The 22,177-nt window shown below is 40.1% G+C and overlaps 1 protein-coding gene across 1 annotated transcript in view; it reads left to right on the top strand.

Annotated features, from left to right (window-relative positions):
• tesk2 (testis associated actin remodelling kinase 2) overlaps nucleotides 1–22,177 on the top strand; it is a 77,288-nt gene that overhangs the window by 36,907 nt on the left and 18,204 nt on the right. Inside the window, exons 5-6 of the mRNA XM_079569763.1 lie at nucleotides 2,397–2,445; nucleotides 10,910–11,056. Coding sequence (XP_079425889.1) covers nucleotides 2,397–2,445; nucleotides 10,910–11,056 — 196 coding nt within the window. The remainder of the gene's footprint in view (nucleotides 1–2,396; nucleotides 2,446–10,909; nucleotides 11,057–22,177) is intronic.

The following is a 22,177-nucleotide window of genomic DNA, read 5'->3' as shown; positions in this document are numbered from 1 at the left end:
CACATTTTTGTCATATTTTTGTAGTTTTTTTGTCACATTTTTGTCATTTTTTGGTCATTTTTTGTCACATTTTGTCCCTTTTTTTTTTTTTATCACATTTTTGTCACATTCTGTCATTTTTTGTAATTTTTTTGTCACATTTTTTTTTTTTTTGTCACATTTTTTTGTATCAAATTTTTGTCATTTTTTGTTACATTTTGGTCATTTTTTGGTAATATTTTTTAATTTTTTGGGCAAATTTTTATCACATATTTGTCATATTTTTTGTCACATTTTTGTCATTTTTTCGTCACTTTTTTGTCAATGTTTTCTCACTTTTTTGTCACATTTCCATCATTGTTTTCGTCTCAGTTTTGTTGCTATTTTCACAGCTTTTTTCCAGAAGCTTTTGGACTGGGGTAAAGCCAAACTGGAGAAAATGTGCTCGGTTCAGGTGGGAGTTAAGGGGTTAAGGAAGTCTCATCTTTAACCGATCGATTCAACATTTTTTATTACGATATCTGATGCCAACCGATGCCACGAGACTTCCTTAAAAGTGGCCAAGTGTTGGTGAGTAAGTGAGTGGTTCCCCTGAGAAACGTGACGTTGCATCAGAAGGGTTTTTTTTTCATTGATGAACTGAAAGTGAAAAGTTTACAATAAAGATCACTGGACTTTTCCAAATTAAATGAAGAAGCACAACTTCCAACATGAGGTGGTTGATCGTTTAACGATTTGTACATATTTGTAAAGATGCTTTATCAGAGGTTAAAGGGTTATTTCAGGATTCATGACATAGGGCCTCATTTCCTAGTTATCCAGAGTGTTGTTGATTTCTGGAGATGTTCTTTTTGTAATTCATGCAGTTCTTATATTTGAAAAGTTTCGTGGCGCTAGGCTAATGCAAGGAGGAATGGTGGTGAATCTCTGGGTAAGTTGAAAGTCAGACTCACGTTAACTTAAAGGAATAGGCCACCGTTTTTACATACTGAGATATGTTCTTACCGTAGCTTTGACGAGTTCTTTAGGACCTGTCTGATCTTCACCCGTGCCTTCAGTCATGTAAACACAGCGCAGACGGCGTTAGCATTTAGCCTCTCCCTCTCTCCTCTATAGCTCCAAAACAGGTCAAGATAGAAGCTACCAAGCTCTTCCACGTTCTCCCGATTTAAATATGGTTACATGAAGTGTTCCACTACAAAGTATAATTACACCAAATTAAACAATGTGGATTTTCTAAGCGGATAAAAGAGGGAATTATATTGTAAGGCGTAATAATACCAAGAGCAGTTCGAAATCCACGCAGTAATCTTCACTTTACTGCGCAGTAATTTTCACTTTACTGTGCGGATGCCAAATTACTCCTGGTATTATTACGCCTTACAATATAGTTCTCCCTTTTATCCGCTTAGAAAATCCACATTGTTTAATTTGGTGTAATTATACTTTCTAGTGTAACACTTCACGTAACCATATTTAAATAGGGAAAACGTGGAAGAGCTTGGTAGCTTCTATCTTGACCTGTTTTGGAGCTATAGAGGAGAGGGGGAGAGGCTAAATGCTAACGCCGTCTGCGCTGTGTTTACGTGGCTGAAGGCACGGGTGAAGACCAGACAGGTCCTAAAGAACTCGTCAAAGCTAAGTTGAGAACATATCTCACTATGTAAAAATGGTGGCCTATTCCTTTAAACAGGGCATAAATGGTACTTATTTTCCCGATAATGACCAGCGTTCTATACATTATCCCTTACTTAAAAGTCTACAGTTTATGTCTGTTCTGTGTAAGCAGCTCTATGTCAAACATAAGCTCCATTCACTCCTCGTGCACTTTTGGTCAGAGTTTGTCTGATCTGAGTGAGTGACAAGTGAGTTTAACCAATCACAGTGATCAAACAAAATCATTATATAAAACTTTGCCGTTTGTCTTGTTGTGGATTTTCTCACTTAATAAAGCTTAGAGATATGCTGTCTTAGTCAAAATGAGAGGTTTAATACATATATATACACGGAGGAGCAAACTCTCTGATCCAGCTATATAGCGTAGGTCACAACAGCACAGCAGGACAAGATGCAGTTGGTGTGAGTTGGTGTGTACATGCAGATCACAGGCGCCAAATGCAAATACATAGGGAGACAGACTCTTGGATGTTAATGTAATCAGGAAAGGCCCTTTGTTTCTTTTGGGCCTATTGTGTCCAGGGAGGCAGGATCTGAAACACTGGCATTTGCCGACCATGGTACAATGGTGAGGTTCGGCCCTCGCTCCCCTGATATAGGGAAACCTGAATATTCCTGAGAATGTGCTGCAGAACTATAATTTATGTGTGCGGCTGCTTTTAAACTGTCAAACTGTGACAAATGTGTTTCATCAAAGAGAAACATGCCCTAATGTGCCGATTTTGTTTTGTTCTCGTCAGGTTCATGGGCGTGTGCGTTCACGAGGGACAGCTTCATGCCCTGACAGAGGTAAGACACATTTACCCCAGAAGCTCATGGCAGTTCTTTGTGTCAGATTACTTTCATGAAAAAACCCTCTAAGGGACTCTGCGTAGAGGCACGCTGTTCTTTAAAAGGCTGATGATGAGTCAAATGGACGGCAAAGCGTACGTGTCAAATCAACATCACATTTCAGCCTCTCAGCCTTATTCAGATTAGGCCCAGGAGTCATATAGAGGAAATCCCTATCCAAATCAGATGCAAATGTTATGAGTCATAGGGTTTTACAGAGAGCTCCCGGCGCTATAGGACTCCTCCAGCGCAGAGAAAGTAATTATGCCAAAGCTTCTCACTGGTTAAAGGGATATTTCAGGATTTTTGACACATGCAGTTTCGTGGCGCTAGGCTAATGCAAGGCTAGCGCATGTCTATGGTATCAGCTAGCCTGCATTATAAACAGTCTGACCCGCTCCACAGTGCACCTGAGGCAAATCACTTATAACACCAGACTAACCATATAAATGTCTGTGTTGATAGATACATTTTGCATTTAAAATACCTTATATTTGAGCAGCACCAGCTTCGTGGTTGTGTAAGCTATGCAGCGGCGGAGTGATCTGCTAGAAAATAGTCCCTCAAAATGCGATCATTCATGTGATGCAAGGTCAGTTATATTCCAAAAATTATTCTATCGACACAGACATTTATATGGTTAGTCTGGCGTTATAAGTGATTTGCCTCAGGTGCACTGTGGAGCGGGTCAGACTGTTTTTAAAGAGGGGGTTTTATGCAATCACATAGCACCAGTCTATATCACACTACAATGATGACCAAACCTTCTGTTGGTCTGTAAATGCAGTAAATTAGAATAACTGCCTTGTATAAAATTGCTCTCTCAAAATGGCTGTAGTGAATGTCTTGAATAGGCCTCTGTCTCTTTAAGAACCTCTGACCCTTTCGGACACGCCCCCTCCACACGCTGTTTGTGGCATCAGTGGGGAGGGGGTTCTGCTGAGGAGCAGTGGTTGGTTACTCGGCTGGTGACGAAAGCTCGGAGGCGTCTCCAGGAGGTGGGGGCGTTCCTAGGAGGACTCAGGCAAACCTATCCCTAAAATGGCTGCCATCAGAGTTTTTACAGATACTCAAAAATACGTGAATGTGCCAAGGCAACACTTCAGGCATGTTTTTAATGAGGGAATGACATAATAACATTATGTAAAGCTTGAAAAAGTTGATTTAGCATAATACCCCCCCTTTAATGCAGGCTAGCTGATGCCATAGAAATGTGCTAGCCTTGCACTAGCCTAGCTAACTCTTCAAATATAAGAACTGCATGAATTACAAAAAAATATATCTCCAGAAATCAGCAACACTCTGGATAACTAGGAAATGAGGCCCTATGTCAAAAATCCTGAAATATCCCTTTAAGAAGCTCCCCGAGTAAGCTAGTGGTAAGAATTGCGATTTTTCGGACGCTTTTTAAAATGTAAAAGATCAGGTTTACAAGCCTCAAATATGCACTTCATTGAAAGAGCTAAACATTTTTTCCCTCCGGCCGAAATGCCTCCCTCTCATCGCTGGAGTCGTCAGTCTTTGGACATTGATGTTGCACACGCGGGTCTTGCAGTGATCAAGGATAACGGCAAAGGAAATTAGGACCAGATGCCCCGCCGCCCGACCTGTTGTGGAAGGTTGTGGGTTAGAATCTCAAACAAAGAGGTCTTGTTTTTCCAGTGGAAGCAGCAGCTCAAACATAAAACAAGCGCACGATGAAACGCTCCACTGTTTCCTACAAGGTGTTCTCGGATCTGGCTAATTCCTGGAAACCTTCATTTTTCATCTGGTCATGCTTTGTTTGCTTTAGTCGAGCTTTTTTGTTCAGGACTTATTGAGTACAAATGCAGAACTAACAAGCTATAGGACTATACTGTGCCTGAATGAACGTATGAATAACTTTATTGTCATTATACAAGTGTACAGCAAAACTGCGTGGATAAGATGTCGGATTAGTCCTGACCTAGACAATCCCGTCACAGCTACCTTTGTGTGACTTAGCTGCGAGTCTTGCCCGGATACCTCCTTGTCCTTTTTTTGTTACCTGTAGCGCCTCTTCAGTGTTACAGAAGAAGAAATCTGTGGATGTGGATGTCTCGAATGGCTCAAACACCTTTAGATCATCAGCTATCTGTTTGTTTACTTTAAAAAAAAGCTGTTCTGGAGTAGCTTCTTTGCTAACCGTCCTTTTGCATAAGGATTGAATGACGCTTCTCCTTTTTATTTCTATGTTTCAAACAACAGTTAGACATTTGTTTATCGTTATTATGACCAACAGCCTCAATGGAAATAGATGGAAACAAGCTTCCTGAATTTTTAAACCTCTGACTGGAAGTGACATAGATAAAGCTAAAGTTCCCCATTGACTTAACATACCATAAATTCTCTAATACTGGCCTGTATTCCATTAGCGGCCGGGTCTCTAACAGTGGCCGGGTTCGCGACTGGCGGAGGCAAATTAAAGCCGGTCTCTAAAACAGGCTGGGGCTAATATTAGAAACTTAAGCGGTAGAAATATTCCCCATGTTAGGAATTTGTTTCATACTCGTGTAAATGATAACTCACCTGCAGGAAGTAAACAAACGGGAACCCGGGCTGAGGGGGACGCTGTCTTCAGTGTCATACCTGGCGCAAAAAGTGGGCAGGACAGGAGGGGGGGACACTCGCATTGCGATGTTGTGGTGCCGCCCCCTCCCCATGCTTTCCCCAGACCTGCGGAAGGCAGTGGATTGCGAGGGGGGTTCTCCTGTAAACGATGCAGCGCGCAATGTTTAATAAAGATAAAAGACATAGAACTGTCCCTCCGCTGCTGCAGCCACTCGCTGCAGATCCAAGATGAGCGGGCGGGGAAAGAGAAGCAGCAGCCTCGCGTTGGACACCGTTCGAATGCGCAAAGTTACGAAATGTACAGGATTTAATTGATCAGAGACTGTCATATTGGCTGCGGAGGAGTTGCAGAGCAATGCAGTAGTTGCAAGAAAACTGTAGCGTATTAGAACATTTGCGCTACAGCTGCAGGATTCTTGGAGCGGCTGAATTTTTAAACAAATCTTTTTTAAAAAGTTGCTATGTGCCCTGTAAAATGCGCTTCTTTCTTTTGGACTGAGCTGTGGCTACACGAGGAGCATCATCAGGAGGTAAACACTGACACACGATGGAAATGTCTCCTTAAAATCAGACCTGGTGTTGTGGCACTTGAAGGCATGTGTGGTTTATTTATGGAAACTGTTGTTGTTTTGGTGTTGGGGTGTGCGTGCTGATCTATCAAAGTAAACCCGTGCGTATCCGACGCTCAAACAGACTTTTCAAGGCAATTTCGCTTTTGTTTTCAATTGTGCTGCTTGTAATGAACCACGCCTCAGTCGGCCTCTTTTTCTTAAATAACGGCCTCCCCCTAGTGGCGCAGCCTTTAGGGCAAAACCTGCGCCACATGCAAGATCGCGCGTGCACCACGTTGCGTTTAGATTTGCGCACGGACTGCGCCAGCCACAAGAGCTAGCCCTCAGTCGTTACGTGTGACAGAAGTTCTATAATCGCACTGAATCCAGTCGTGTAGTGTGTGCTGACCTTAATGTGTGATATGCAAGGGGGGGTATTATGCAAAATCGCCGTTTCAAGCTTTACATCATGTTATTATGTCATTCCCTCATTAAAAACATGCCTGAAGTGTTGCCTTGGCTCATTCACGTATTTTTGAGTAATCTGTAAAAACTCTGATGGCGGCCATTTTAGGGATAGGTTTGCCTGAGTCCTCCTAGGAACGCCCCCACCTCCTGGAGACGCCTCCGAGCTTTCGTCACCAGCCGAGTAACCAACCACTGCTCCTCAGCAGAACCCCCTCCCCACTGATGCCACAGACAGCGTGTGGAGGGGGCGTGTCGGAAAGGCTCAGAGGTTCTTAAAGAGACAGAGGCCTATTTCAAGACATTTGCTACAGCCATTTTGAGAGAGCAATTTTATACAAGGCAGTTATTCTAATTTACTGCATTTACAGACCAACAGAAGGTTTGGTCATCATTGTAGTGTGATATAGACTGGTGCTATGTGATTGGAAAAAGCATAATACCCCCTCTTTAACTGTTTGAAAAGTGCTTTACAAATAGGATTCCCAGACGAGCATTATGCCATCGAACAGTCATTTACAAACGTGCACATCTGAAAATGCACTTTTGCCCTCGTGTTTCTGAATCCAAACCCTATTTATTTAACTTTATTATGTTCGAATGTAACGAGCCCTTAAATGAGCCCATGGCCTGGCGCAGATGTGTCCCGCTCGGTGGAGTTTCTTGGACAAATGCAGTAATCCCCCGATGCCTCAGATACACAGAATGTTGTTTTAGTGCTTCTAAATGATGAGGTCTTGTCTCCACAGGAAGCCCAATGACTCTGCTCTTTTGTGTAAACACGGCGGCGAGGCGAGCGGCCGAGGCGAAGCTTATGAAAATACTGATGACACTTTGACACATTGTTATTGGAGCTATTGTTAGTGCGAAGGAAGCGGCCAAATTATGTCATCCAGCTTTGTGTATTCTTTTAATTTCGAGGTCATTTCCTTTAAAAAAATAGTCTTTATTCTCCCGGTAGATCAGAAGGACGTCAGAGGAAAGAAACAATAAACAGATAAATACTGAAATATATATTCTTTATTCAGACCCTTCTACAAAGTGTCTTTATACGAGGCGTCAAATGAGTTTATTTATTACTAACCTCTTAACCCCAGCCTTCACCGAGCACGTTTTCTCTAGTTTGGCTTTACCCAAATCTGAAAGCTTCTCAACTGGAGAGCAACAGTGTAATTTGTACTTTGTTGTCACATTGTTGCCTTTTTTGAAGATTTTTTTTGGCACATCTTCGTCTCTTTTTTGTCAAGTTCTTATCAGTTTTTGTTCCTTTTTTTTCCCCGTTTTTGTGCCACTTTATTGTCACTTTTTGTCGTGTTCTTTTGTTGCTTTTTTTGTTGTGTATTTGACACATTTTTGTTGCTTTTCTGGCACATTTTTTGTTGCTCCGTTGTCGATTTTTTTGCTGCCTTTTCATATTTTTTGCTGCCTTTTCATATTTTTTTGCTGCCTTTTCATCCTTGTTTTCGTCGCTATTTTGATGCTTTTTTTTTAAGCTTTTAGATTTGGGTAAAGCCAAACTGGAGTAAATGTGCTCAGTTCTGGTCGGGGTTAAGTGGTTAAAGCACAAACAAATGTAATTCAGATTGAATGTACTTGCTAAAGATACATTGGAAAAATTACCATCTTAAATAAGATTAAAGTTATATATATTTCAGGATTTTTGACATAGGGCCTCATTTCCTAGTTATCCAGAGTGTTGTTGATTTCTGGAAAGATATATATTTTTTGTAATTCATGCAGTTCTTATATTTGAAGAGTTTAGCGGTGCTAGGCTAGTGCAAGGCTAGCGCATGTCTATGGTATCAGCTAGCCTGCATTAAAAACAGTCTGACCCAAGCACAGTGCACCTGAGGCAAATCACTTATAACACCAGACTAACCATATAAACCTCTGTGTTGACAGAATAATTGTTTAAATATAACCATTTTGCATTTAAAATACCTTATATTTGAGCAGCATCAGCTTCGTGGTTGTAGCTACGCGGCGGTGGAGTGATCTGCTAGAAAATAGTCCCTCAAAATGCGATCATTCATGTGATGCAAGGTCAGTTATATTCCAAAAAATATTCCATAGACACAGACATTTATATCGTTAGTCTGGCATGTTTTTAATGCAGGCTAGCTGATACCGTAAGAAATGCACTAGCCTAGCACATAAGGACTGCATGAGTAAGAATATGAGGCCCTAGCAGTAGGTGCGGCATTTTTGGCTAATGAGTCTGAGAAATAAGTAGGTTCAGTAACTCTCTGTTGAGTTTCAGCAATATTGATTGTGGTATTAAAGGTGTTTTTAATGTTTTTTTTCTCGCATATTAGCCGGGACGCTAGGACCCGGAAGCGGAAGTCGTGACGTCACACTTAACAAACGTATAGACCCTTTCGCTGCTGACATCATCAGTGACATCAGCTGGAGGCAGGAAGTGATCAAGAGGAATAAGATTAAACTAAAACTAGCGATTATAAGTGTAAAACTACAACTAAAAATGTGGTCCTGTTGTGGCTTAAGGTGTAAGAACAAGAGGAATGACATTTGAGTTGATAAAATAAGGTTTATCTGATATTTCCAACAACAGTTAGACATTTGTTTATCATTACTTTGACAACAGCTACAATGGAAATAGACAGGAGTCTCACTTCCCGCCTCCAGCTAAGCCCGGAACGTTTGCAAACAATTGAAGAGCCTATTAGAGAAGATGAGATAAGATAATAGAGAAATGCACTTGTTACATCAGCTCAGGGATTATGAGTGGTGCATAAAGTGTTTCATATCCATTAAGATACGATGGGACTTTATCGATCTCACAAGGGAGAGATTGGCTCTGAGGAAGCACTCAGGTGGTGCACATAGTCAGGAAATGTTTGTTATTTATCTGTTTTGCATCTTGGCCTGGATTGTGTTTGGCTTCAGACCTGATCAGATGGAGCTCGTTTAAGTCCCATTATCTGAGCAGAGACACAGGTGGCTCACTCCCACCAGACAACAGTCACTCAGCAGCTCCGTCAGCTGCTCGTCTCTGCCCGTGTGAGGGCGGACGAGGCATTCAAGGCTCCGCACGCAGGGAAGCATTCTGTACACGCCGAAAAGGAATCGAGAAATAAGTGAAACATTCTTGAAATATGTCAATTTGCAGCTGATTTGAGTAGCTACTCTCAAGAAATCTGTCCTGTCTGTCTGTTTTTCTCAATGTTGTCTCTTAAAGGGAATAGATGCAAGTTGGTCATTTTTTATACTCACTACTGCCACCTGAGGTCATACGTGTAACTGCAGCATCTATATTAAGCTCGTGCATGACGGCACTTTGGACCCGAAGTAACAACTTTTTGAGTGACAGTGCATTATTTCAGAGGCAGTTGTGGTGAACACGTCTGAGCTCATTCTACACATTAGGACATGACTGTAACATGTATGGGGAGGAAAATACTTAATTTTAACATTTTTAAACTCCGTATAGTCTCTTTAACATGTTGTGTTCACCTGGAAACAAGTGAAGTTTGTTCACTTGTTTCCGTACGACTGGTATCAAAAAGATAAAAGTATCAAAAGCAGGTTTTGAAAGAAAAAAGAAGGGACGGGTTCAAAGGAGGTGACTTTGCTGCTTCAGCTGAAATAAATGATACAAACAAAAAATAAATGGTCTTTTATGGAATCAATGAACATTATTGTTTTGTTTTTAGTATAGGTATAGACAAGTATCGTTCAGGTATCGTAAAAAAAAAAAATGTTAAAAAACATGTAACAGTACCCAGCCCTAGGGACCTTCCAAAAATAAACCCATACATGTAAACAAGGCTCAATCTATTATTCAGATTTTTGGCATTTTTAGGATTTTTTTTTCATATTTATATCAGTAATCTACAGCAAATGTTTTAAAGCCACACCGCGTAACATTTTACACAATAAATAATATTGAAATACAAGAATTTATTTTATGACAGATATTTTCATAATTGAAAAATACCTCATAACTTTACCAGCTCGTCTCCATGGAGATGTGACTGAAGTCAGCAGAATTTGAGCTTTAAACAGTTTAGGTCCTCATCCAAATCCGTTCTTTGATTACCTACGGCAGAATTATTATTTTTTTGGTTTCGAGCTGGTCATTGGGATCATGTTTTGTGTTGATGGCAACAATATAGTCCAAAATGTTACACAGTGTGCCTTTAAAGGGGCCAGATGCAAGTTAGCCATTTTATACTCACTACTGCCACCTCAGGTCATACGTGTAGCTGCACCTTTTATATTAAGCTCGTGCATGACGGCACTTCGGACCCGAGTTAACACCTTTTTCAGTGACAGTGCAGGATTTTAGAGGCAGGTCTGAGCTCATTCTACACCTTAGGACATTGTTGGAACATGTAGGGGAGGAAAATACTTAGTTTTTAAACTCTGTCTAGTCCCTTTAAGTTTCTAAATTAAAAGCTTCCCTTTTCACCTGCAGTGTCTCGCCTTTAATTGAGAAAAGAATAATGTCATCTCTCTCAAAATTAGAACTTCTTTTACTCTTCTTTTACTTTTTTCTTAATTTAAGTGTAAAATCTTTCCTTGCGGACATATTTCTTTAAAAGAGATTCTAAAATCAGGAGCAAATTTGCTTATTTCAACAAAAATCAGTGGACTGCTCTGAATTTTTTATTGGACAGATAAGTTTTAGCGCTAGATTTTCTGAGTTTCGAACGTCACATCGATGGTTAGATTTGTAAAAGAAATATTAAGTACTGATTTGCTCCACCTTATGTGAAGTTATGGAAATGAACAAATACAGATTCTGTGGTGTGTGAAAGTGTCTCAAAAGCCTGTCCCCCTCTCTGTTTTTTCAGTACATAAACGGGGGAAACCTGGAGCAGCTGCTGGACAGTAACCAGCCGCTGACCTGGCCCGTCCGGGTGAAGCTGGCCCTGGACCTCTCCGCGGGGCTGGCCTACCTGCACTCCAAAGGCGTCTTCCACCGGGACCTCACATCCAAGGTGCACACAGCAAATTAAAAACTCAGAGAGAGAGCGGGGACTTCCACAGGAGTGAGCGGGGACCAGGAATAGACCCACAACTCGTTACTGGTCCCCGGGCGCCAAATTAGCCTCGTAACTCAAGCTTATTGTTTTGAAATTCAGCCGGGGATTGAATCAGCAAGTGTCCAGCTGGAAATAAGTGACAGGAACTAAACAGGACAAGTTAAAGGGTATCTAACCCCCCCTTCCAGAGGCTCAGTCTGAGAGTGTCAGATTTGAAAATCTCAACAGAAAAGGGGCGTTGCCTGGAGGACTAAGGGGCACGCGGGAGGGGTGAGGGGTGGGAGGGGTTTCGGGGTCTGATTGACAGGCCTGAGTCATTTGACTAACGATGCACTCGCAACGCTCCTCGTAAACAAAGTTCGAGCACAGCGAGCTAACTTATTTAGCAACATGGTGAGACAGCTCTACAGCTCTCTTTACACAGGACAGGCATCGTGGCAGACAGTGGCCTTGTACCCGAGACTGCTCTGAGGCGCGGGGTTATTTTATTAGTGATTCCGCTGTCATTTACAAAGCTAACGGCTTAGCATTGAGCAAGATCGATGTTAGCATCGCAGCTAAGGGACCAAACGTAACTGTCCTGGCTACTTTCAGAATCTACCGATCTATTTTAGATGTAGACTTTTCACTGTGGTCTACATAAACATTGCAGATGTATCTCAGTGTCCCAAGCAGAGAATGTGTGAGGTATAGAGACTTGATTATATGTATTACAAAGCTTTATTTTATTTCTCTCACAGCAAAGTGCACAAAACATGTCACATAAAAAAAAAAATATTGTGCAAGAACACTGTCCTAGAAATAGTTTTCGGTTGGTCATTGAAGATAAAGCAGATAAATCATCCATGTTTATCTAAAGGCTTAACTAAGGGTCTGTAACATTAGGCTCTTGGGTCCACAAAGTCATTTCTATTACTACATTTAGTGAATTACAGGTTTAACCAATGTAACACACGCACTGAACTACCACTAAATGATGAGTAAAGGCTATAATAAAGTCTTTACACGTATGCTTATTTAGTTGAAATAGTGAAAATGATAGATCTTATTTTTTTGGTAAGTTTTCTTACTTAATTTTGTACTTCCTGGCTTTTACAACATTGCAATTACCCAATGCAATTTTTCTTTTGTTAATCTTACTACGACAATATCAATCAATCAATAATGACAGTTTATATTTCATTTGAGGATCAAGCTGCATGTGGTACTCTATTCACTTAGTCTACCTAGATGTGTGCAATAAACAAATTGAACAAATACAATTTAAATTAATACTTGCCATACAATATCGAACTTGACTGTTTAATACTTAATTTATGGAATCAGAACTAGAACACACTGAACTGAATTTTTAAATGTGGCTCGATCATCCATCAAACTTTGATACGCCTTTTAGATTGATATAATTACAGTTTTGAGGGGAAAAGGCATTAAAAACATAGCAGTAAAGCTGAATTCTTGCATCCACAGTTGAGCTACAGGATGGCTTAAATTAACCAAGTAGCAGTAGCTCATGTACAGTATGCTGCATGCATACATGCAGGTCTTCTCAATGCACGGGAGACAAAGTTGATTCTTATGGCTATACAGTTTTGGGTTGCAGGTTAGTGTTCTAAAGGCCTATAATGTTATATAGAGGTACAATTATTTCATTTTTGAGGAAATGTTTGGTCTTGTATAAGAAAGATAATGGACCCAGTGACTGAAATTAGTGATCATTTTTGTAATTCATACATTTATTTTTTTGGCTGCAACTTGTGAAAGTGTAATGCAGTTAATATGAAAAACTGGCTCCTGCCTCCCCACTGGGGAGTGTGACATCACATTTTAGAACCTGCAACCCAGCAATACCAACTAAAATAATTACACATGCACCATTAAGTTTTCAGCTTCTAGAGACAAAGTGGTGCTGGTTCTACCTCACCAAACCATCCTGTGAAATATCTGACAGAAACAGCTAAAGGCTTCATTTTGTTCTTGGATTGCTGATCAGTGTCTACAATTAAATCTTGCATGGAACATTGATTTCATCTACTATGTTGTCCAGTGGCATGTCAGCTTATAGAATTCTTCATATTGCCATGTTTACTCCCATCGTTCTATATGTGGTTGGCGACTGTCCTTGTCCAATGTGCCTCCATTTCCAGAAACATTCTTTCTTTGCCCGATAGAGAGGTCGTCTGAAAATGTGAATTGAAATGCTATAAAAAAAATTAAAAAACACACAAAGACATGAATTACTTTAAAAGGGAAGTCTGTCATCAATATACTGATCAAATGCATCACCGTGTGATCCGATACATACAGTGGACATGAAGAATGGTTTGCATGCATTTTCTCCACCTCTTTCTCCACCTCTGACTCTGCATGGACAAGAAAAGTCTGTTACAACTCAGCATACATTTTTGCGTGCAAGATGTGTTAGCATCATTCTAATTTACATGTAAAATATAGTCCTCAATAAGGCAAAAAACTGTTTTCAATGAGAAGAAATATAAACCACTTGGGGAAATAGTAATATAAACAAAATGATAGGTGTCAACAAATGCATTTATTGGTCAACACTAAAAACGATTCTCCCACTTACTGGTGTAAAATACAATACTCCTATGCTACATTTGTTAGAATTTTAATGCGAGTTGAGCAATATTGTGATGTGCTCACCTACAGGTACTTATGACAGTTCAAATGAGTGGCCAGTCCTGTCTTGCACACACCTCAAGCTGGAAAATCCAGAAAACCACTCATACACGGGCTTTTTTCATCCACTGGACTTTGGTTCATGGTTAGCCACTGCTCTCAGGCAACACAGTCTGCATTCTGAAAAGATTTTGTTCCATACTGCCAGGCCAGTCTGAAAATATAATAATGCATATTCCACAGTCAATCCATAATCATCTGAGAATTCTAATGGTAACTGGTGCATTATTTCCCTGTAATCGCACAGTTCGTCTGAAAATCATCTTCTATATCACTCCACTGCAGCAATTTCCACAGTAATGATTAAAAATTAAGCTACTATTGTTGTGGAAGTCGCTTTAGATAAATCATCTGAAAAAACTGACTCTGCGTTGTGCAGTAAACCTGTGTAATACACAGCTTCTTGTTGTTTAATCCTTACTTATTCTACATTTGCTAAACTAGCACTATAGTCTAGCATTATAAACTAGCTATGTAATCTACGTAATATATTTGCCACACAAAATTATCAAGCCAAAACTTAACATGCTCACCTTATGTCCTCTTGAAAAATCTGGACCTGTGCCTGCTCACAGCCTCCTGCTTGTCTGGCCTCTCATACTGGGCACAGAGTGGTTCAGGCACAGGTACTTTGTCTGTGTGCTCCTGGTATGGGAGAGGATCCTCAACCACACTTTCAAACAGCAGGGCCATTAGTTGGTCAATATAGACTGTAAACAAAGCACAAAACATTTGTCTTTGTAAAAGCATTGGTTGTGTTGTTTTTAATGTGACATACCTGAGGTAGCTCTGGTCTTCAAGGCTCGCACGGTGTAGTCGCCACGTTTGTACTTTGGGTACACTATCGCATACCGCAGTACACCTTCAAGTGTTGTAGCATGTGACCTTGTAGCATTTTCATTGTAGTGCAGGGCAGCAATTTGCAACCTACAACATTTTTAGGTACAGATTCACACAACATTTTTTTTTTTTTAAATGTATGTATGTATTACCTTGCTAACATTCCTCTGAAGGAGAAGCCTGCACTTTTGGGGGAGAACCTAATTATCAGGCTGTGGAAGGCCTCAAGGGTTGACGTGTGGTACACCGGGCTGATTTTCTCCACATCCTTCACAAAGCGTGGAGCCAACACAATGTCACTGAGCCTCTCACATGCTGCTGTGCCTACAGAGTAAATTACCATGACATAATTGTAAAGCAATTTTTGTTTCGAATGACAATGCCAACCTTACATTTTTGAAATGTACATAAAATACAATGAGTAGAGGGCCAGTATTACTGATAACAAATGCAAAACTTACTTGGTTTGAGCCACACTCTTGACCCTTCCCCAACCAGAGGCCCGTGTAGGCACCGAGGGAACAGGGCATTGTCGTGCGTGTGCACATTCTGCATGTGGTTGGCCACAGACGTCCACTTAGCGACAGCCTCCTGTCCCGAGGTGGAAGTCGAAGCTGCCCAATAGAGGTGATTTACCACGCTTTTTCTCCACTGGCCAGCGTCCTGGGTGCTCTTTCTCTTTGCGAGCTCATCAATTTTTTTCCCAATTCCTAGAGTTTAAAATACATATTTACTAAATGCAGAATAACCATAATATTACACAGCATTCCCCAAATGCATACCCTTTCCCATGTGCCATGGGTCAAAGTAGTGCCTGATTTCCTTCTTTTCCTCCCTTAAAAACTTTTGCACGCCGGTGTGTCGGTCCGTCACAATGGCCTCCACATTGACACCCCTCTCTTCCAGCATAGTCAGACTCCGCACAAAGCCCTCCTTCTCCATGCGCACGCTGTTTCCAACCTCATTGCTCTAATAAGACAAAAAATAAATTAGGTGCTGAAATGCACAGAGTGATCCCAAATTACATATTGAAACATTCCTTGAATTCCATTACCTGGACTAGCTGGATGTCAATGACTTTGTTATTACTGAGATTCATCATGGTGTAACTGCCATATTTGGCCGAATGTCCTACACGAATGCAAGTTGTACGTTAGCTGACTTTTACTTCTGATAAATGTTAATGAAATGTATTTACCAGGTGAATCTGCCCGCATGTCCCCGCCCAGTGACACAGAGCCGCTTTCAAGAGCCTCCCTGATGAGGTCCTCCTGCTCCAGCTTCCACTGCCAGTTGACTGTAGGGATGAGGAGCTTTGCCTGATGCCTATAGAAGCACTGCTCTGACAGTCCCTGAATATTGAAGGCCCTCAAGAACTATAAAAGGAAAAAATAGGTTATCAACTGATAATAGATGGAAACAAAATCCAAACAAAATAATTTGTGCTGTACCTTTGAAATCTGACTAAACGATGAGCCGGTGAACAGCACAGCAGCACAGAGCTGTAGGTTTCCAGCTGGGATGTTGTTCACCATGGGCTGACTGGACCACTGACTGGAGAACTCACAGCGAGGACACTGTTGACTGACCCGAAGCAGTGTGCCGACTGTGATGGTGTCCACAGCACAGCGACCAGTGCAGACAGGACAGCGCCTGAACAGCTCCAGCAGTTGGTCCTCGTGAACAATATATTTTTTGTCCTTGTGTGGAGGGACTTCAGTGGGAATGCTATATAAAATAAAGGATATTTCATCCCTCAAAAAAACAGGAAGCTGTATATATTTTTTCTATTAAAAAGCTAGATTTCCTTTGTACCTTGAACAGTTCACAGTGCTGGCACTGTCATCGATGTGGAAGCTGGGGTCAGACGCTGACACCTCACACCTTCTCCTTTTTAAAGGTGTAGAGGCTGCTCTGGGACTGTCAGGAAGAGGGATTTCCATCAGGTCCTCAGTACCACAACCGACGCTTGTGTAAGCGGTCCGGGCTTGAGTAGCTGTACAAAACACAAACAAAATAAACAAACATGTTAAAAATGGCCGTAATTATCATTTACACAAAACAGAGTGTTTTTAGAAATAAAATGACTGTATAAACAATAAAAAGAGATATCACCTTTGCTTCGCCTGCTCGGCTTCACATTGGCCTGGACACTTGCATGCCTTACAATGACTGGATCAGTCTGGCAGCCAAATTCTCTGGTCACTGGCTGAAAACGTAAAAATACATATTATTTTTAAAATGTACACTACAGAAGAAGGGTAATGTGTTACATTTCCTTAGTGCATTTAATTGTTGTCTAATGCAGATTAGTGAACGTAAGCCAACATATGGATCCCAGCACCAGAGCACCCAATAACCATACGGTCCACCTGGAGTGGTCAGCCCTCTCGCCCCTCACTGACCACGATCACATATCACACGAGCGCGCGCGGAGCCACGGGCACCTGCCCGGTCAGTTTAGCCACACATTAGATGATAGCTATCCGTTAGCTTTATAGGTTAGCTTGTAGATGCACTCACGTTTTGCGCAGCTGTTGTCAAATATGAAAGCTACTGTCATCGCGAAAATGTAGACTAGTTTGGTGCTCAGTCTCAAGCACAATTACGCGCGGTCTCAGCGTAACTTTGTTGTGCAGACTGATGCATTAGCCACTCCCGCTAGCTACAAAAGGCTATAAAAGTTCACATGTCATAATATACAGCGGTGTAACTGTCAGCTCACCGTCTCATGCGGTTCATAGCTCTCTGTTTGAGCGGGGTTAGAGAGTTGCCAGACAGCTGATGGATGCAGACTGCTGTTCCTCTGCCCAAGTCAAGTGAACGAGTGCGGGGCGCACCGCTTGGAGCACACGCAGCCACAAGCCTCACCCAGTGCATAGTTTATTTACACGCCAGATCCCGCATTGTTTGAGACACTACTACAATCTATTTCAACGTGCACTATCGAAATTCTACTTACATGACATTAGTAGCAGTTTTAGGTTGTTGTTATTCTCACTCACCTCAGATTGGCGCCTGAAATCGTCCTGCTGGCGGGGCAGCAGTGTCGGTGGGCTCAGTCGTGGAAGAGCAAGGGTGGGGACTGCCTCATTCTTCAAACGAAGAACCTTACTGTAGCCCAGCTCAAACTCCAAGGAGTTGGCGAAGGAATCGCAAGCAAAATGTTGGTTGCAAACTCCAGCACGAGGCGGGAGTTCGCAGTTTTCCCCCAGGCCAATTGCGCGCAGCCACTGGCGCCTAATTTCTAAGTCCTGAGGAAAGTAATGTAAACCTACAGAACTATGACAACCTACAACACTACACTTTCTCCCCATCCTAACAAACAAGACTACAACACTACACCTAATATTACACAATACAGAACACTAAATACAGCTAACCTAGCTAATTCTTATGCTAAATGCTACTAATCTCTCACTAAGACTAAACTACAACTAAATCTAATAACTATCTAAACTACGACAAACTAATAAATCTAACTAAAAGCTATGCTAATAAATCTAACTAAAAGCTATGTAATAAATCTAACTAAAAGCTACGCTAATAAATCGCAAACCTGAAAATCGATATAAAGACACTCGCTATTCCAAACTCCAACTCGCTACGGGGGCGTGGGCGGAGTGGGCTGCTTTTATACTCCACAGAAGAGAGGCCGCTGACGTCGGCGCCCTCCTGCTGACGTAAGCGCCCCGCTCAGAGCTAATCACGAAGGAAACCAACAGTAAAGCATGTAATGCACTCGATAAGGTGCAGATGGCGCCACACAGACGGTTTTGGACACAAAGACAGGATTTCAACAAATATGCACTAAATTGTTAAAATAGTGACAGATACATGTAGACAACACTATAAGATACCCATTTATACAACTTAGCTAGAAAAAAAAGTTGATTTTGGGGTTAGTTGTTCTTTAAGTGTGGAAATATTTAGGCAATAAATATATCCCTACAATGTGGCTGTGGGTCAAACTGGAAATGAAAGCGGCAGCGACACATTAAGGGTGATAATTATAGACGCTATAAAAGATAAGCTTCTGTTGGCGCACGTCGAGAACTGTGCAAATATGTGGAGTATTTATAGTTTTGTTTGGCAACGCAACATTGAATACCGTGAAGCAACTTGTGATATTAATTAAAGGGAGGTGTTTCAAAACATTCACACAGCTTTCAGTTAATCCTCTGACAAATCTGTTAAATTGAGTTTCTTCTTCTACGGTGTCGGCGCCTCGTTCTGCACTTCCTGATTACACTACATTTCCAATACTTCTTTTCAATTCTTATCGACCTGCAGTAAATTCATTGTTGAAATACTAATACTAAATTACTTTTTATAATGAAACTAGACGAAAACTAGGGATGTCCTGATCCGATATTCAGTAGCCGATCTGGGAATTTTGAGAGTATCGGATCTAATCGGATTTGATGACTGGACGGGTCTGTTACAAAAGACGGTCGTGAATCTGTAGTCCTGGATCTGCAGCGGCTCTAGCCTGCAGGTTTACCACAGCACAGAGGTAAACCTGCAGACTGGAGCCGCTGCAGATCCAGGACCACAGATTCACAGCCTTCATGCAGTCGCTAAGCTAGGATAGTGATTTGATCTGATTTATTGATTTATTCTTAACACAATTCAAAGCAGAATTCAGATGCTGACAAAATAAAATCAGAGAAACTGAACAATCTATGGTAACAGAACAACATCAACATCACACACGAGGATATAAATGAATTTTAACTATCATTAACCTGCCGCTAACACCTGCCTCGGAAAAACTTTCTAATTTAAAATTCAAAGCTAAAGCCGAAACCTCTTGCATGATATTAAAACATATTTTAAAAAGCCAACTGGTGAAATTACTGTAATATCCATAGGCTATAATTTATAATGATATATATTATATAAAAATATAATAATACAAAATGTGTGGATTGAATCGGTATCGGCCAGATGAAGTGTCAAAATATTTGATCGGGAGCTATAAAAGCAGATCGGTGCATCCCTGACTAAAACTTGACTAAAACCTTCTTGAGTTTCCGTCGACTAAAACAATCACATTTAAAAATGATTAAAATGTGACTAAAACTAGAAGCATTTTTGTCCAAAAGCCTGAGACTAAATCTAAGAGGGCTGCCCTCGATTTGAGTCACTCATTTCAAGAAATTTGTCAGTAGGACAGATAAAAAAAAGACCTCATCAGACATCAGAATGGTGTAGTTTTTTTTTCTTATTTAAATATAAAAAAAACTGACCCGACTGAGATTCTTTGACATTAGTCATCATTTTTTTGTTGGGTATTCAATTTTTTAAAACTTTTTTTGTCATTTTTTGTCACATTTCTGTAATTTTTTCGTCCATTTTTTATCAATTTTTTGTCATTTTTTGGTCACATTTTTGTTACATTTTTGTAATTTTTTTGTCACATTTTGTCAAATTTTAGTCATTTTTTCGACCATTTTTTGTCAATTTCTTGTGACATTTTTGTGACATTTTTGCCACGTTTTCATAAATTTTTCGTCACTTTTTTGTCACATTTCCATCATTGTTTTCGTCTCAGTTTTGTTGCTATTTTCACAGCTTTTTTCCAGAAGCTTTTGGACTCGGGTAAAGCCAAACTGGAGAAAATGTAATCGGTTCAGGTGGGAGTTAAGGAGTTAAATCACGGGTTTATAAATTACTACAATGTTGTGAAATATCCTCACTGGTACTTTCATGCTGTACCAATGAGCCACGATGGTCCTGCGGTTCTAGAATCCATTTAAAAACCTGCCTCTTGGTGTAAAACTATAAACCTGCCACATTCACTGATCTAATCTCTGTTTGAAGCGTGGGGACCTGATTGTAATTGATTTCCGTCCTAATAATAGCCACAGAACAGACTGATCTGCGTCGATACAAAAGTCAATTCATGTAAAGCACAGTGTGACTCAATAAAGATAAAAATAGCGACGCGGTGGCAACGGGTTCAGCCTCATCCAGATCCTTCTGACCGTTTTACTGCCCTGATGTTGAAAAGTCCTGAAATCCACCACCTGTAAGTCATGTTTTACTCACACAGAGGTTATTATCAGAAACGGCAGGTCTTAGCTTTCACATGAGGGACTGCACTGGCCCATTGGCTGTAAACAAAAACGCAACAAAATACTGATGGAAAAGCAACGAATACACGATAGAGAAGGGACACAAAAAAATCAAAACATTTGTCCAAAAAAACAATGAATACGTGACAAAAACATGGCAAAAATGAGACGAAAATGCACCGGAAAAGCAACAATAACACAATAAAAGTATGACTAAAAAGGGACGAAAAATGAAGAAAAATATAATAAAAAATCAAGAGAAACATGACTAAAAAGTGAGAAAAAATCAACAAAACATAACAAAAAAAGCAATTAAATAGTTCTAGAAAGTTAACAAAACAACAAAAAATCAACAAAAAATGACAGAAAAGCAACTAAAAGGTGATGAAAAATCAACAATAAAAACAAAAGGACCAAAAAATCAACAAAAACATAACAAAAAAGCGATTAAAAAGTGCTAGAAAATCATGTCAAAAAATCTACAAAAACATGACAAAAAAGCGACTAAAAAGTGATGAAAAAACAACGAAACCATGATAAAAAAGGGACACAAAAGCGACACAAAAACACGGAAAAGCATCAAAAAAGCGATGAAAAATCTACAAAAACACAACAAAAAAGCGACAAAAAACACAAAAAGCATAGAAAAATCAACAAAAAACAACAACGAAAAAGCAACAAAAATGTGGCATAAACACGGCAACAAAAAAGTTAATATCAGTTTTGCAGGTCTTAGCTTTCAAATGAGGGATAGCACTGGCCCAAAACAAAAACGCAACAAAATACTGATGGAAAAGCAACGAATTCACCACAAAGAAGGGACACAAAAAATCAAAACGTTTGTTCAAAAAAGCGATGAATACGTGACAAAAACATGGCAAAAATGAGACGAAAATGCACCGGAAAAGCAACAATAACACAATAAAAGTATGACTAAAAAGCAACTAAAAAGTAATGAAAGATCAAACAAAAACACGACAAAATGATGAAAAATCTACAAAAAATCAACGAAAATTACAAAAACATGACAAAAAAGTGATGGAAAAAGACGAAAAAATCTAGAAAAATATAATAAAAAATAAAGAACGACAAATAAGTGATAAAAAATCTACAAAAGCACAACTAAAAAGTTATGAAAAATCAACAAAAACATAACAACAAAAGCAATTAAATAGTGCTAGAAAATTAACAAAAAACCAAAAAATCAACCAAAAAGTGACTAAAAAGTGATGAAAAATCAACAAAAAAATCAACAAAAACAACAAAAAAGCGACGAAAAGGTACTAGAAAATCAACACAAAAAAGCACAAAAAATCTTAAAAAACATGACAAAAAAGCCACTAAAAAGTGATGAAAAAGCAACGAAAACACGATAAAGAAGGGACACAAAAAATCAAAACATTTGTCCAAAAAAGCGATGAATACGTGACAAAAACATGAGAAAAATGAGACGAAA

Source organism: Gobius niger, assembly GCF_951799975.1.
Source record: "Gobius niger genome assembly, chromosome: 13".
In the NCBI taxonomy this organism is placed as follows: domain Eukaryota; kingdom Metazoa; phylum Chordata; class Actinopteri; order Gobiiformes; family Gobiidae; genus Gobius; species Gobius niger.
Note: the sequence above shows the minus strand (reverse complement) of the source record. Positions and strands in the feature narration are given on the sequence as shown.